This window comes from Chiroxiphia lanceolata, chromosome 5, assembly GCF_009829145.1.
Source record: "Chiroxiphia lanceolata isolate bChiLan1 chromosome 5, bChiLan1.pri, whole genome shotgun sequence".
NCBI classification, from domain to species: domain Eukaryota; kingdom Metazoa; phylum Chordata; class Aves; order Passeriformes; family Pipridae; genus Chiroxiphia; species Chiroxiphia lanceolata.
In genome coordinates this window covers 13,007,015-13,020,847 of record NC_045641.1, presented here as the reverse complement: position 1 = coordinate 13,020,847, position 13,833 = coordinate 13,007,015, and the positions used below count along the sequence as shown (strand labels likewise).

At 38.9% G+C, this 13,833-nt stretch overlaps 1 protein-coding gene across 1 annotated transcript in view; it reads left to right on the top strand.

Annotated features, from left to right (window-relative positions):
- The window catches only part of RELN (reelin), a 279,441-nt gene that overhangs the window by 102,277 nt on the left and 163,331 nt on the right, over positions 1–13,833 (top strand). Inside the window, 1 exon segment of the mRNA XM_032687702.1 lies at positions 12,273–12,343. Within this exon segment, the coding sequence (XP_032543593.1) occupies positions 12,273–12,343 (71 nt within the window).

Here is a 13,833-nt window from a genome sequence, read left to right as displayed (position 1 = left end):
TTCCCCAAAATTAAAATGGCATTTTCTTATTTATTTTGATACAAGTTTCAGAAATGTTAATTCATATGAATGTTTTTTCAAAGCATGAATAGTGTTCTAAAGAGACTATTAAGAAATATAGGTGCAGTTCATTTAAAATATAGTTCAACAGCACCAATATTTATGCTGTAAATAATAAAGCTTAGCCTTTGAAAAGCAAATACTTTCTGAAATGGAATGTATTTTGTTGTGCATAATGAAGCATATGAAGTAGTCTGTAAAAAAAGGGCCGTTTCAATCTTGCTTCCTAAACCCAACTGAACAAAGATTTTTGCCATGTTCTTATTGGCAAACCCCTCAAAAGACCAAATAAGAGCATGAAATGTATTGAAGAACAATCTGCCACAACACTACTGACAGCTGCAAAAAAAGTAAGGTATTTCCCTGAAGCAAGACAACATGAAAATTTTTGTGGCAAGCACAGATGAAAAGATTTGTGAATGGAAACTTGCAGAAGACTTATGTTCTGGTTTACTAAATGTATCTGAAAATAATTATTATGTTTTCTGTTTAATTTAGGAGTTATGATAATTTTTCATAGATTTCATAAAAAGTCAATAATACAGCCAGAACAATGTTTAGGTGGAAACATACTGAGATATAGAAATAAATATACCATTTGAAATTCTGAAGCTAAAAGGTGCATGTTAACATGTGTCCACCAAGTATTATTAATATATAAACCCAGGTCTTTAGTTTAAATGCAAGGAATTGGCCTCAGATCAACAAAATGAATAAAAAAAGGGGATGGGCAGCAATGTCATACAAGGAATCCAGACTTACTATGAGCTGTTCGATTGAGGGATCCTCAGAAATGGATGCACCTGGAAGCTAAAAGGCATAGATCACCAGATGTATTTTAAAACATTTTATTTGTTGTTTGCAATATATTGTTTTTAACAGTCTTTATACTGGAATAACATAAAGTTATCTTTGCCAGTGGGTGAAGTCTGCCTGTTTTCTTAATATGTGCCAAACAAGTGGTACTGCAGAGTTACTGCTGCTATTTTTACAGTGTTGTATTTAGATGCTGTTCTCAGATATTCTTGTTTTCTTCTAAATTGATAATTCTATCTCTGTCATCCACATGCCTTTACCAGTTAACAGTTTACTTCTATTCCTTCCATCTGTTTGATGGGTCTTGCTTCAAGTCTTTTGATGCACAGCCACATCCATCCCATCCATAGGTACAAGGTACCTTCTAGCTTATGTTATTTTGTTTTACCATTGCAGCTGTTCAAGATTTCAACCATTCTCTGTGCAGACATGGGATTTTTTTTTTCCCAGAGATCAACAGATATTTGGTGACCATCTGGTACCATTATGTACCTTGGAGTACCTTCCATCAAATCCAGTATCTGTTAGGAATCCATCTGTAACAGCAATGGTCAGTTTTACTTAGACTGCACTAGGAAGATTAATCTCAGGGATGGGATGTCACTGCTTCACATTGCCAGGGGACTCTGTCTGGAGCCAATACTTCAGATATTTTTGCCAAAGGGAGTGCTCAGAAGAACCAAGGTTTTAGAAAACCTGTCTGATTTACCCTGACATTTGTGAATTTATCCCCAAGCAGCTTATAGGAAGTGTCTCTTCCCTAAGGGTACAGGGGACTGTACTAGATGCAGCAGTGCACCTACTACTCTAAGTTCTTCAGATGAAGAGGAGAGATATGTGAGAACAAACCCACAGTTTTTGTTGTTGTATACTTGATGCAGCATTTTTAAAAAATCTTTAAAACTGTGACACTCTGAAAACCCCATGAGAATTTAAGTTTTGAGAAGAGATCGTCTTTTATTGTTAAGTGTTAGCTCAAGTTTGAAGTTTTATTAATCAACCATAAACTTCTTAGCTACACAAATTACGGATGAATGTCCCTAATTTCCAGCACCCCTCTGTTGTGTACAGCACCAGATGCGCAAGTCTCCAATGAATGCCTTCATCTGAAATATTTGGAATTTGGGATTCCAGACATGGGAGTTTGAGCTCCCAAGCAATATTTCACGTAACAAAGCAATAATTATTTGTGTGTATTTGAAAAGTTCACCTTCCTGGCAACATTACTGAACTGAATTCCCAATGTATTTCTTCTGATTGGAAACTGTCATTAGCAAATAAATGAAGAGTTGAAGTCTGGTTGTGTTTCACCCAGTATTGCCATTTTTTGTTCATCTAGGACACAGGGAATTCAGCGTTGGGACTGTGCTAAAGAGTCTCAGAACATTAACAGGATGTTTTCTTACAAAGATTCATTCTAGTGTTGTGCTCATTCTGCCAAAGATTTCTGGAAACAAATCTGTGCTAAGAGGAAAAATTAGTTAGTAATAAAAACCGAGAGAACCATCTATCCTGGAAGTGCCTTTGTTGTTGCTTAGATTCCGTGTTACTTTGGTTTGTTTTGAGGTTAGGGTTATAAATCTCTTCATTATTACTTTATTTTAAGAGAAGGGTTTTAGAGTTTGATGTCTTTTTTAATAATGAGCTTAAAGAATTATTATCCACACCGCATCAAAAGGAGATATAGCTTAGCAGGTAATTTATTTCTGAGTAAGACAAATCATAGATTGTTTCCTAGTGAGAAACATGGGTTCAAACTCATTATTGTTGGAACAATATTGTGTGGGAGGCTGTCATCCAAATAAGTTGTAAATTGAGTATTTATGCTTATGTCAAGTGACTGACCAATTCAAGGTAAATTTTACACAGCAGTTTTTGTTTAACATAATTTAGTTAGTATTGTATTATGCAAAAAGATTCACAAATACCAGAACTGTGAGCCTGGACATGCTGCTAGGCAGTGTGGTGAAAGGCATAGCAGGGCTGTATGTGTTTGATTAGTGTAGTTGACCCTACTTTGAGCAGGAGGTTGGTCTGGAGACCCTCTGAGGTCCCTTCCAGCCTGGATTTTCTTATGATCCTCTCTGAGGTGTGAAGATGGGTCTGTGTAAGCAGGCCATGTTCTCTTGAGTGGAGGAAGAAAAAGCTCTGCCCATGACTCAGAAGCTGAATTCACCCCTTTTGGCACTGGCAGCAGGGGCAGAGGTTGGGTCCAGACCCCAGCTGCCAGCACATGGGCGCAGAGCTCCCATCCACAGCACAGGTGGAAGCCAGCACCCAGGGATGCTGAGCCAGTGCTAACACCCTGCAAGGGCAGCACAGGGGCTTTGATCAGCCCTAAAAATGGTGAAAGTTACTGGTTTGGAAAGCAGGGCTGGAGGACAGGACTTGTAGTGGAAGGACATAGAGAACAGATTGTTGTCTTTTGAATCTGTTTTATTTGATCTCTCTAGTTAAAGTGGGAAGGGTTGGATACAATTGAGGTATTGAAGTCTCTGAGTGTCTTTTAATCCAAACCTTAAGATAGTACTCAAATGGGCATCTCTGACAAAAAAAAAATCTGCGCTGAAGAAATGCCTAACTATGATGTGAGCAGCAGAACCCATGAATCCAGGTTTCCTACATCTTTGGACAGTAAATCCCCATAGCCCCCATACCACAGTATGGGGGGGCCTCACACCAGATCTCAACCTCACCTTCAATAACTCTAAGCTCCCCAAATAACCTCCAACCCTTCCCCAGCACACCCAGCTCCCGCAGCTGATGCCAGGCCTCCTCACCATAGCCTTTCCAGTTTATGCCATGTACATGATGCCATTCCGATTGCTCCTTTTGACTGGAGTTATGTGATACTTCACAAATTTTTCATTTTTTCAGTGGCTGGTGGAATTAATTATTCTCCTAAGGTAGTATTTCACCTGCCTATTTCTATTTGTAAGCTACTATGGTCTTCAGGGATATATGCTTTCTTCCAACTCATAAATCTGGCTGAAATTAAAAACCATGCAGGAGAAATAACTGTCCTTTGTATGATTAGTGACCCTGCATTTTTTTCCCAAAGGTTCACCATATTCCTGGCAAGCAGGAGGCAAGTGAGAATAAGTAGAGAGTAATAGTTCTTCAATAACAACTGTATCAGGTTCTTCCTTAGTTTGATTTTGATCTGTAAATAATTAACACATTTTATTTCTTTTTTAGCTTTCTGAAAGCATTTAGGTTGGTGAGAAGAGTGCAAAGAAACAGTAGACAAGGAGTGTAATATTTCAGTGTTTGGTGAAGCTTTAGGAAGGGAAACCTGCTCCATGTGCCCCGGGGTTCAGTCTGTGGAAATTTTGATTTTTGATGTTATATTTTCTGGCCTGAGACTAAAGAGGCAGGTTTTATCCTTCCCTTACAAGCTGATTTGCACATTGTGGATGCACCAGTTGCATCCCTACAATTAATATTGAAATTAGTGGTTTTTTAAGAAAGGGAGTTAATTTGGCTATTGAGGATTACTCTGTGTGGGTTGCAAAGTAAAGAAAGGGGATGAGATTCCAGATTCTCAGATGGTCCAGCTCATCCACAGCTATTGGCAATGTCCTTTGGGACCAGTGGGCAGCTAAAGCAGGTTAGAGCAGATTGGTGAAACCCTACCTGGGAAATGGATAGCGGTACAGATGGCATGAGAGCAGTGAACTGAAAAGGTGGCCTTAAAATCCTCCTTTTTTCCATTATTTAGGATCTTTTAAAACCAGTGTTGTTTTTATCATACTGTCTCATATGTTGTTTCGGATTTTGCTCTTTTAATTTTAAATGGTTTTAAGTTTTCAGTGTACTAGCTAAGTATGATGTTTATTCATGTATTCATAGCTTTCATGTAAAAATGTATCACATCAGAAAACCCCATAGCATCAACTACCTTTAAACTCCTGGTTTTCTGGAATCATGTAAAACCCCTGGCACTTCTGGTTGGATACTCTGAGATACCCAGCCATAAACTGGGCAGGGAGAATCAATATCACAGGTATTTGCACAAAGTGTTAAACATAATGAACTGGTTAATTCTTCTGTGCTATGAAAAGCAGTTCTCAAAATAAGCGTTGATTAATCTGATTAGATGCAAACCTTGCTTTCATTTCTTTGCTTTTACCTGACATGCAAAATTTTAGAATCATGAATCTGCAGGAAAATGCAGACTGGAAGAGATCTCAAGAGGTTTTCAGTCCAAAATCCTGCTCAGAGGGGGATCAGAACAGGTTACTCAGGGCTTTAATCCAGTCTGGTCTTAAAATACAGCAGCAATGGAGAGGAACTGCACAACTTCCCTTGGCTGGCTGCTACCAGGTCCCCCCAAAGTCATCTCTTCTCCAGGCTGAATGAGCTCTGGTCCCTCAGTCTCTCCTCATAGAGCATTTGCTCCGGCCCAAACCATCTTGGTCCTCTCTGCTGAACTCACCCCAGTTGATCAGCACTGCCAAACTTAACTGGTGCATGTTGTTAAGAAAAGGGTCATTGTAAAGTATATAGTAAATGACTGCAAGTCCGTTTGCTTAACACTTCCGTGCTCATTTAGAGGTTTCAGAAATTTAAAATCCACAGCAACTGCAACATTTCTTCTTGCAATACAGGAAAAGAAAAAGATGTTGTTGTTCTTAGGGAAATTTAGGTGATTGAATGATAATTTGATTGAATATAGGCTTTAAAAGACTACACAAGCAAAATTTGGGAAAACCAGTATTTTTTTAATACCAAAAATGTATGTAATACATAGATGGAACATATTCATTATCTTAGGGTTAAATATAAATTTCAAGAGTCATAAATAGTCAATTTAAAATTAAAAAAACCTAACATTCATTCAATCCATGTTTCACTGGATAGTAAAGTACAATAGATTGCAAAACATAAGACAATGACAGCATCTTCTCCCAAACACTGAAAAAGGTGGAAAACAGGGACCTAGTTGCTGGCACTGTGTCAGTAGAGAGACAATGAATGCTTGTTCTATTATTTATATGAGCTGACTGCTTGGCAGATGCCACTGCAATAACCCCTTATTTCACGTGTAGAAAAAATAGAATTTGCTTTCCTTTATAATCGCACAATGGAAAATACTAATGAAAATGTTGGATTTCCTGTAGCTGAGAAGAAATTATTGTCCTAATCTGCTTTCAGTCAGCAAGAAGCTCTAATCATTCCAGTCACATAAAACTAGATAGAATTTTCAAAACCCCACATCTTTTTAGTCTCCGAGATACCAGGGAAAGGAGGATGAAAATGTTTATTTTCAGTTTAAAACGGTAATTCTTATTTTTTACCTGTTTTATAATGCATATATACTGTTATGTTGTATCCATCTTCTGCACTTGCACCTTGCAGCCAGCAAAAATTTGGTGTTCTTTAGAATGACAAAAGTGAGTTCTTATAAATTGTAAACTATAGTGGCTGGAGGTGCCTGTGCACCCTTCTGCTTCCAGTGCTCTAAGTTTAGATCCATCCTCTGTAATACAGGTCATAATTATAGAATCACAGAATAGGATCATAGAATGGCCTTGATTGAACGGGGACCTTAAAGGCCATCTCGTTCCACCCCCCCCTGCTGTGGACAGGGACACCTTTCACCAGACCAGGTTGCTCAGAACTCCATCCATCCTGGCATTGATCCATCCAACCTGGTATTAAACACATCCAGGGATGGGGCAATCTGCTCCAGTGCCTCACCACCCTCACAGTAAAGAATATCTATCTAAACCTATTCTTTTTCAGTTTTAAAGCATTTTCCTTTGTCCTGTCACTACTTGCTCTTGCAGAGAAGTCCCTCTCCATCTTTCTTGGAGGCTCCCTTCAGATACTGGAAGGAAATTTTTTTAGGTCCATCTGCTTTATTTTTCTACTTGAGAATGATTCTTTTATTCAAATCTTGGCTAAAGAAGGCCCTTAGATGTGTATTTAAATCAATCCCTAGTCAGACCAGCACATCCTAAGTGCACATAGCCTAGCATAGATTTCTACGTTAAACCATAAAAAAAAAATCTGTTTCATTTTGGGCTGATGTTACCATTTAACTCCTGTATTCCTCCCCTTATATTTATGCCAAATAATCATATTGCCTCTCAGGCATATAACTCTTTTTCAGTTAAAGGTCAAATAGCAAAAAGGAAACCCAGCTGGTGTCTTGTAAGTGTGCACTGGACAGTGCATACAGTCAAAAATGTACACATCAGGTCAACACACTGGAGTGTGCATGGACCACTGCACACTTTAAAGGAGGGTGAAGCGTGGCTGAAGTTGTGAGTTTTAAAAATGCATGTTTTGCATGGGGTGCACTGAATGATATAAAAATTCTGCAAGACCAGCTAGATGCAGTCAAAGAGTTACAAGTAGCTTTTCAGAGTGCATGGATAGTGTGTGGGAGGGAGGCACAGGCCATCTCTGCACATAGCCAATGAGAGTTTCTGCTAGCCATATTAATGTTCTGATGCATATTTTCTTAATGTCAGTGTGGTCTTAATGTCAGTAAAGGTAGTACATATGCTCTTGCTTTCATATGCAGAAATGCATAGCTTTAAATGTTGGGTTAATACCAAAAACTTCTGCAAAAGGAACTTTGTTTACTTTCCTTGGTCTTTATTGGCTCTTGCTGAAAAGTCTTTTGACATTTGTTCTACATTTTCTCTTAGACATTTTTAGTTTCAAACTTTTTTAGACAAAATTTTAATTTCAACAAAGATACTGACTGCACCTTTAGGTTCATGACTGAGTCCCTTTCCCCACATGTGCAGTCCCCAGACATAAATTCAGAGATGAGAGATCAGGTGGCTCTAGTTCCTCTTGCATTTACCCCATATGAGGGCAAAGGAGTGTCAGCTCACCCATGAAGTAAGTCGTGACCATAACTTATGGATGTGAACCACAAACTTCAGCACAGGACAGCTGCCCCAAATGAAATGATTGCTCTTTGCCCACTAGCACATAATCTAGCTTTTGCTGGCCATTTTAGTCCTTTCCCCCTGAAGACTTTTTACCTCTGATAGAGGTTTTTAGAGCAAGTATGCTAATTCCAGTTTCCTGAACAAATGTCTACATAAGTAATTGCATCTTACTTGCCAAATTTCCCTGACAATTTCAGCTGAATATGGTCAGGACAGATGACTTTTTTTATAACATCTCAGGAAAGAAGCCACTGGGGACACAGGGGGAAAGGCAGAGTCAAAATGTGCCTTTCAGAACACACAGATCTCGTTCCTGCTGCTTTAATTAGACTGTGCTTGCATGTCAAGTGGTAACTGAAATAACAACTCTGAGACATTTAACCAGTAACTAAAAGCCTCCCACCCAAGCACCTTCTGGATCAGCAGTCATGAGTGCTCTGTGCTTTTTCCCTACTGGCCCCAGCACCAGGACCATCTCCCAGTCAGGTTTAATATCTGGTCTTGACTGCCCTTGAAGAAATTGCCACTGAGGGTTTCAACCATGGTAGGAGACCAGCCAAAATGCACACCAGCCTGCATTACATCTTGCCACACACAGTAAACGGTCATCAAACCACCTTTGCTGGCAACACTGCAATGAAGTGTTTTTAAGCTTGTTGGCACTTGAGCGGGGTGGCACTTCATGTCCCATTTCACAGGTGACACAGACTATATATATAGTTTAAGCAGAGAATTTTTTTTTTTTTTTTTTTGCTTTTCAGTGACAGATAATCTAGAAGTCCTTATTGGCACCTGATTTCAGCTGAATACTTATGGTTTAGAAAGGAAAATTTGTTACAAAATTGCTGTAATTGAAATATGGGGTTAGTAATGCCTTGAACTGCCAGTGAGCCTTGACACCTAATATAGTCTTCTTGTTTTCAGACCTCTTTTTTCCTCTGTCAGCAGTTTTATCTCCACTTGCTAATTTCAAAAGCACATTTCGCCTCTCTCTTGCATAGCCCCAAGCAGACAAATACATCCAGGCTAATGGAAGAGTGAGGTTAATATAAAGAGGAACCTTATTACCTCTAAGTTGTTTTTCTTTCAAAGCTCTCACTTACCATGTCAAGATGTTCCTCTTCTCTGCCATTTTTCTTTTATTTCTCATCCCTTCGGAAAGATTCATTCCTACTCAGGAATTACCTCTAGGGACACATACAACATGCATCTTGCCTTTTGGCTGACTGACACCTTAGATTTGATTAGTTATTTGCCCTTTAGCTGCGAATAAGTAGCAGACAATGGCAGAATGGGACTATAGACTGGTGTGGAGTAACATCAAATGATAGTTACTAAGTATTCTTCCTCTAAGCAATATTTAACTACGTTAAAGACAGCATAGAAACTTTTCAAAAACAGCACAAAAGTCAGTTACTGGTTATATATGTCACAAAAGCAAAACCTCATAGTTAATAGTTGAGTAATTTTCTTTCTTTAGTAGAGTCTTTTTCAGGCCTTGCCAGTATTATTTTTGTTATAATTACCATAAATATTATGTAGTTTTTAGACTGGAGTGTGAATATAGGCAGGATATGGGTTTGAATATGTTACATGTTTTTAAAAGAGCAAACCCCAAATTTATGATCCTGTTCCATAAACTTCACCTGTCAGGCAGGAACATCACCAGCAGAGGAAGTTCAATGCAGTAAAGGTATATTTTGCACTTTTTTCTATAAGTAGCTAGTTTATGCATAATTGCACTGCATTATTATCTTTTGCTCCATGAATAAAGCATAAATACAGAGAAAACCAAGCAGATAATGCTAGTAAACTGACAGGAGCAATACCCTTAATAGTTCTCTGAGGCTGTGCAGGCCAGTGCATGTGCCCATTGCAAGACTAATGCTGGTGTGAGCACACGCTGTAGCAAGTGGTGCCCTTCCTGCACAGCACTTGTCCCCAGGGTGCAGATCACTCCTGCTATGGAACAGCAATAATTGGCTCCTAGTCTGCATTATCAGGCAAGGGATGATAGACACAGAAAGATGCCGATCATTCAACTGGCTGTTGGCTTTCTGCCCGAATCCCCTTTTTCTCACACGCATGCAGAGATCCAGTAAACAGTACACAGTTTGATATTATTGGTATTATTTGGTATTTGTTTGCGTTCAGACACATACTCAAGCTCTCCTCTGCATGTGGTCTGTGTTTCAAGAGTTTGCTCTTATCTGCCTCATAAAGGAATGCTCTGGTTGCCATCGTTGTTGTGTACACCATGAATTGTATCCTGGGCTCCTGCATAAACAGCATCTCTGAAGTCCCAGTCTACTGTTAATATAAGTTTTCTTTCCCACTGTCTGCAAAGAGCCCTCTCTTCTACGCTGTCAGCTTGTGGGATAGAAATGTTGTACGAAATACCTTCTGTGTCTTAGATGTGGCTTTTTTCTTGTATATTGATCCAGGCAAGTTCAATACATGGAATTCCCACAATGAAACGTATTTGCAAAACGTGTCTGTCGGTGTTGCATTGGCCCCAAAGCTGGCTGTGGGATGCCCTGCTGTTTCAGCTGCTAGATGAAGCCACCACAGCTGACCCTTCTAAAGAAATCAGGGCACATGTCTGATTTTGGAGATCGTTTGGTCCAATTCTGACTTGTACGACTGTAAACACCTGTGAGGAAATTTGAAGAAATGTGTGTAGTGATCACAGTTGCTTGCATATTCAGCACAACAGAGCTCTAGGAAATACTTCAGTTCATAATTTTAAATGAGACTCAAAGTCTCAGCTCTGTTGCCTCTATGTGCTGGAGCAATGTATTTGTTTTTATTTTACACTGTACTCAGTATGGTCACTAGTCACGACAGCTAATGTAGAACTATGGTATGAAGATTTGCTGTATTTTATAGAAGTCCTGGAAATCCTAGAATAGTTTCCATGATGCACATGGTAGGGACTAAAACCAAAACCTCACACTGGTAATGCAATCCCGGGACTGTGACCAAAATACTATCACTACCAGGTGAGGCAAGGCTCCAGCTTTAGATCTGCCTCTGAAAGTCCAAGGTGGGAAAGGCAACACAGCTCTCTTTCCAGAAGCAGAGGAAGAGAGTGCCCTGAAAGCCACAGGGGCATGAAGTGGTCATAGTTTTGCATTTCTGGACAAATAGAGCTTTTCTAAATGTGCGGGAAGCAAAGCAGATCCCAGAGAAGCTTTCGTTTACTCCTGTTTGTACTCTGACAGTTTGCAGATGGGTTTTACCTTGAGGATCCACTGTATATGAAAAATTTAGTATTAGATGGGTTACTTCCATTGTTCTTCCTTTTCAGTGGCCTAGTAGCCAAGAAAAAAATAATTAATTTTGACTTTCATTTTCAAACCATTCCTTTGTGGTCCTTCCTGACATTTTATAAGCAGGCGAGGCGTGATCCATTAGAGAGGGCACACAGCTGGCTGCAGAATTACACTCATAAAGTAGCTTTCAACATCTTACTGTTGAACCAAGAGGCTGTTTTGACGAGTTCACATGGATCCACATTGAGCCCATTAATGTTAATTAGAGAAAGGCTAAAGAACATGTATGAAGAGTGTATATGAGTCTAGACAGATATTGGAAGAACTTTGGCTCAAGGACATCAGACTTCAAATGCAACACTTGTAAATACATAAAGGTTTTGAAATCTTGGAGATAAAACTGATGTTGTGAAGCACTGCACTTGGAAAATAGGGAAGAAATGAGCAATTAGAAATATAGAATAACTATCACTGTTAGCATGACAGCTCTGTAAGAAAGAAACAAATCACATTGCATTATATTTCTAGCTGATCATGAGAAAACAAAATGACTAATCATTCCCTGTGGTACATTAGCTGGTCTCTAGCTGTGGGTCAGTAATGGGAAATAATTATTCTTTAGATAAAACTGTTGAGACCACAAGTAACAATGCAGCTTATCAAGAAATGTTGCAGGGTCTCTTTTTTTTGGAAGGTGTTTGACAGAGATTTGGAGCAGAGAACTTACTGATATCTCCCTTTGTTTCAAGAGAAGATTTCTGGACACCCATTCAAGCTCCACACTCCATCCATAGCATGTAACAGTACTGCCATTGCTATTGCTTGTTTCATTGTGAGACTAATATTTCACAGGGCAGCCACTCTACAACCTTTTATTCTGCTCTGCACTGAGGCAGATGCACTGTCTCAGGCAGGGCAGTGTGCTTGGCTTTGTGATATGCTTACTTTTACTTATGTCCTTCATTAAATTCCTGTGCCAGTGATTTTTATTACCAATGTAGCTGTTTTGGTTTAGGAACTTTTGTTTTGCTATGCACAAAAGAATCTCTATACATTATTCTATACATTTAAAAGAGTACAAAAAGAAGAACAGAGAAAAAAAAGCAGAATGGGACTTCCGATTTGATTAGTCATGCATATAGATAGAAAAATGTCTATATAAATAAGTATACTACATTATTTATTGTTGTCTTTTTTATGTTCACAGGGCCACAGCTACTCATAGGGGCCAAGTTATATTCAAGGATGCCTTAGCACAACAGCTGTGTGAACAGGGAGGTAAGTTACCATAATTCTGAAAATATCTGGCAAATATTTTCCATTGTACCTGTGTGTCAGTGTTACTCTTCATGAAAGCTATTCTGTAGAAAAGTTAATATCAGGATCTTATTTACATTTTTAAAACTGATACTTTCTTTGGCTTCATGCTTCCCATTAGCTATCTAGGAAACCCCATTGTCCTCTCTGCTACATGTTGGGGAATATACAAATCTTCAAGTAGCATTATGCACATTCCTGAAATCAGCCTGTAATAACCAACATTTCTGTCAAAACCACAAGCTGAGTTTTAATTCTGTCTGTATTAACTATAAGCAATATGCCTACAGCAAAATCTTTATTTACCATCCAGCTCACACATGTCCTTGTGAAGAATCTGCCTTCTCATTTTGTGAAAGTAGGACACTGAATTTTTGCCATCACCTACAACATTTGATCATTTTTATAGCTAAACAAAATGTTTGGCTTACACAAACTTAAAAAATCTAATTGTTTGTGCTGCTTATATTTTTGATGAATAACATAAAAAATAAACATCCTGTTGTCAGCTCTTGTCTACAAACAGTACTCTGCTTTGAACCTGATTCACTAAAACAGTAAGAAGTAGAGAAAGTATCCATCATTTTTGGTACAGGAGAGAAAGGAATTTCTGTGCTGATCCAGTTATATCAGCAAAATTCCAGTGATATTTCCATGTGAAAAGAAACAATGGAACATGGGCCGAACTGTCTAAAATAAATATTTTAAAATTGGAAATGTGTTGTCATATTGAAGCAGAAGAGAAAACCCCATAAAATACATCCTTTGGGGACATTAGTGCTATAGGGTTGGGGTTTTTTCCTATGAGTTTGTGAGTTTGGAATAAGCAATAAGATTTCTCCCTGCTGGAGGAAAACACCTTGTTAAGTAGAGACAAGTGGGTAGAAATCCATCCATGCAGACTTTGACAGTCCTTCTTCAGACATGCTGTTCCATGAGATTTTGCTAGGAGAGCTGATGGAAGACATTTTAATTCTTTCACCACTCTGCTTTACATTTCTACAATTTTGGAGCACAACCTAACCTCAAATAAACATTTTAGTGAAACTTATGTTGATTAAATCAGTTTGTTACTGCACACTGTCCCCAAGTTCACAGGAGCTCTGTAGAACAAGGAGAAAATAGGATTTCGATATCAGTTGTACGTAGAGAATAAAGGATGTTGAGATGTGCCATTCCTGAGCCTTCACTGGCTGCTCAGCTGTGACAATCCCTGTTTGGCCTCCTCCTCCCACCCAGCCACTGACAGTCACGTCCTACACCGCTTCCCTGGATGGGTCTTCAGCTTCCCCACCTCATCATGGCCTCCCATGTCTTTATAACTTCTGTGTTTCCCGTGATTTTCCCAGCAATTCTCTTTGTTTATACACAGTCACATCAGAAACTTTCTGGATTTATCATCCTCAAAATATGTGATGTCATTGTGGTAACTCTGCAAACATCAGATCTGA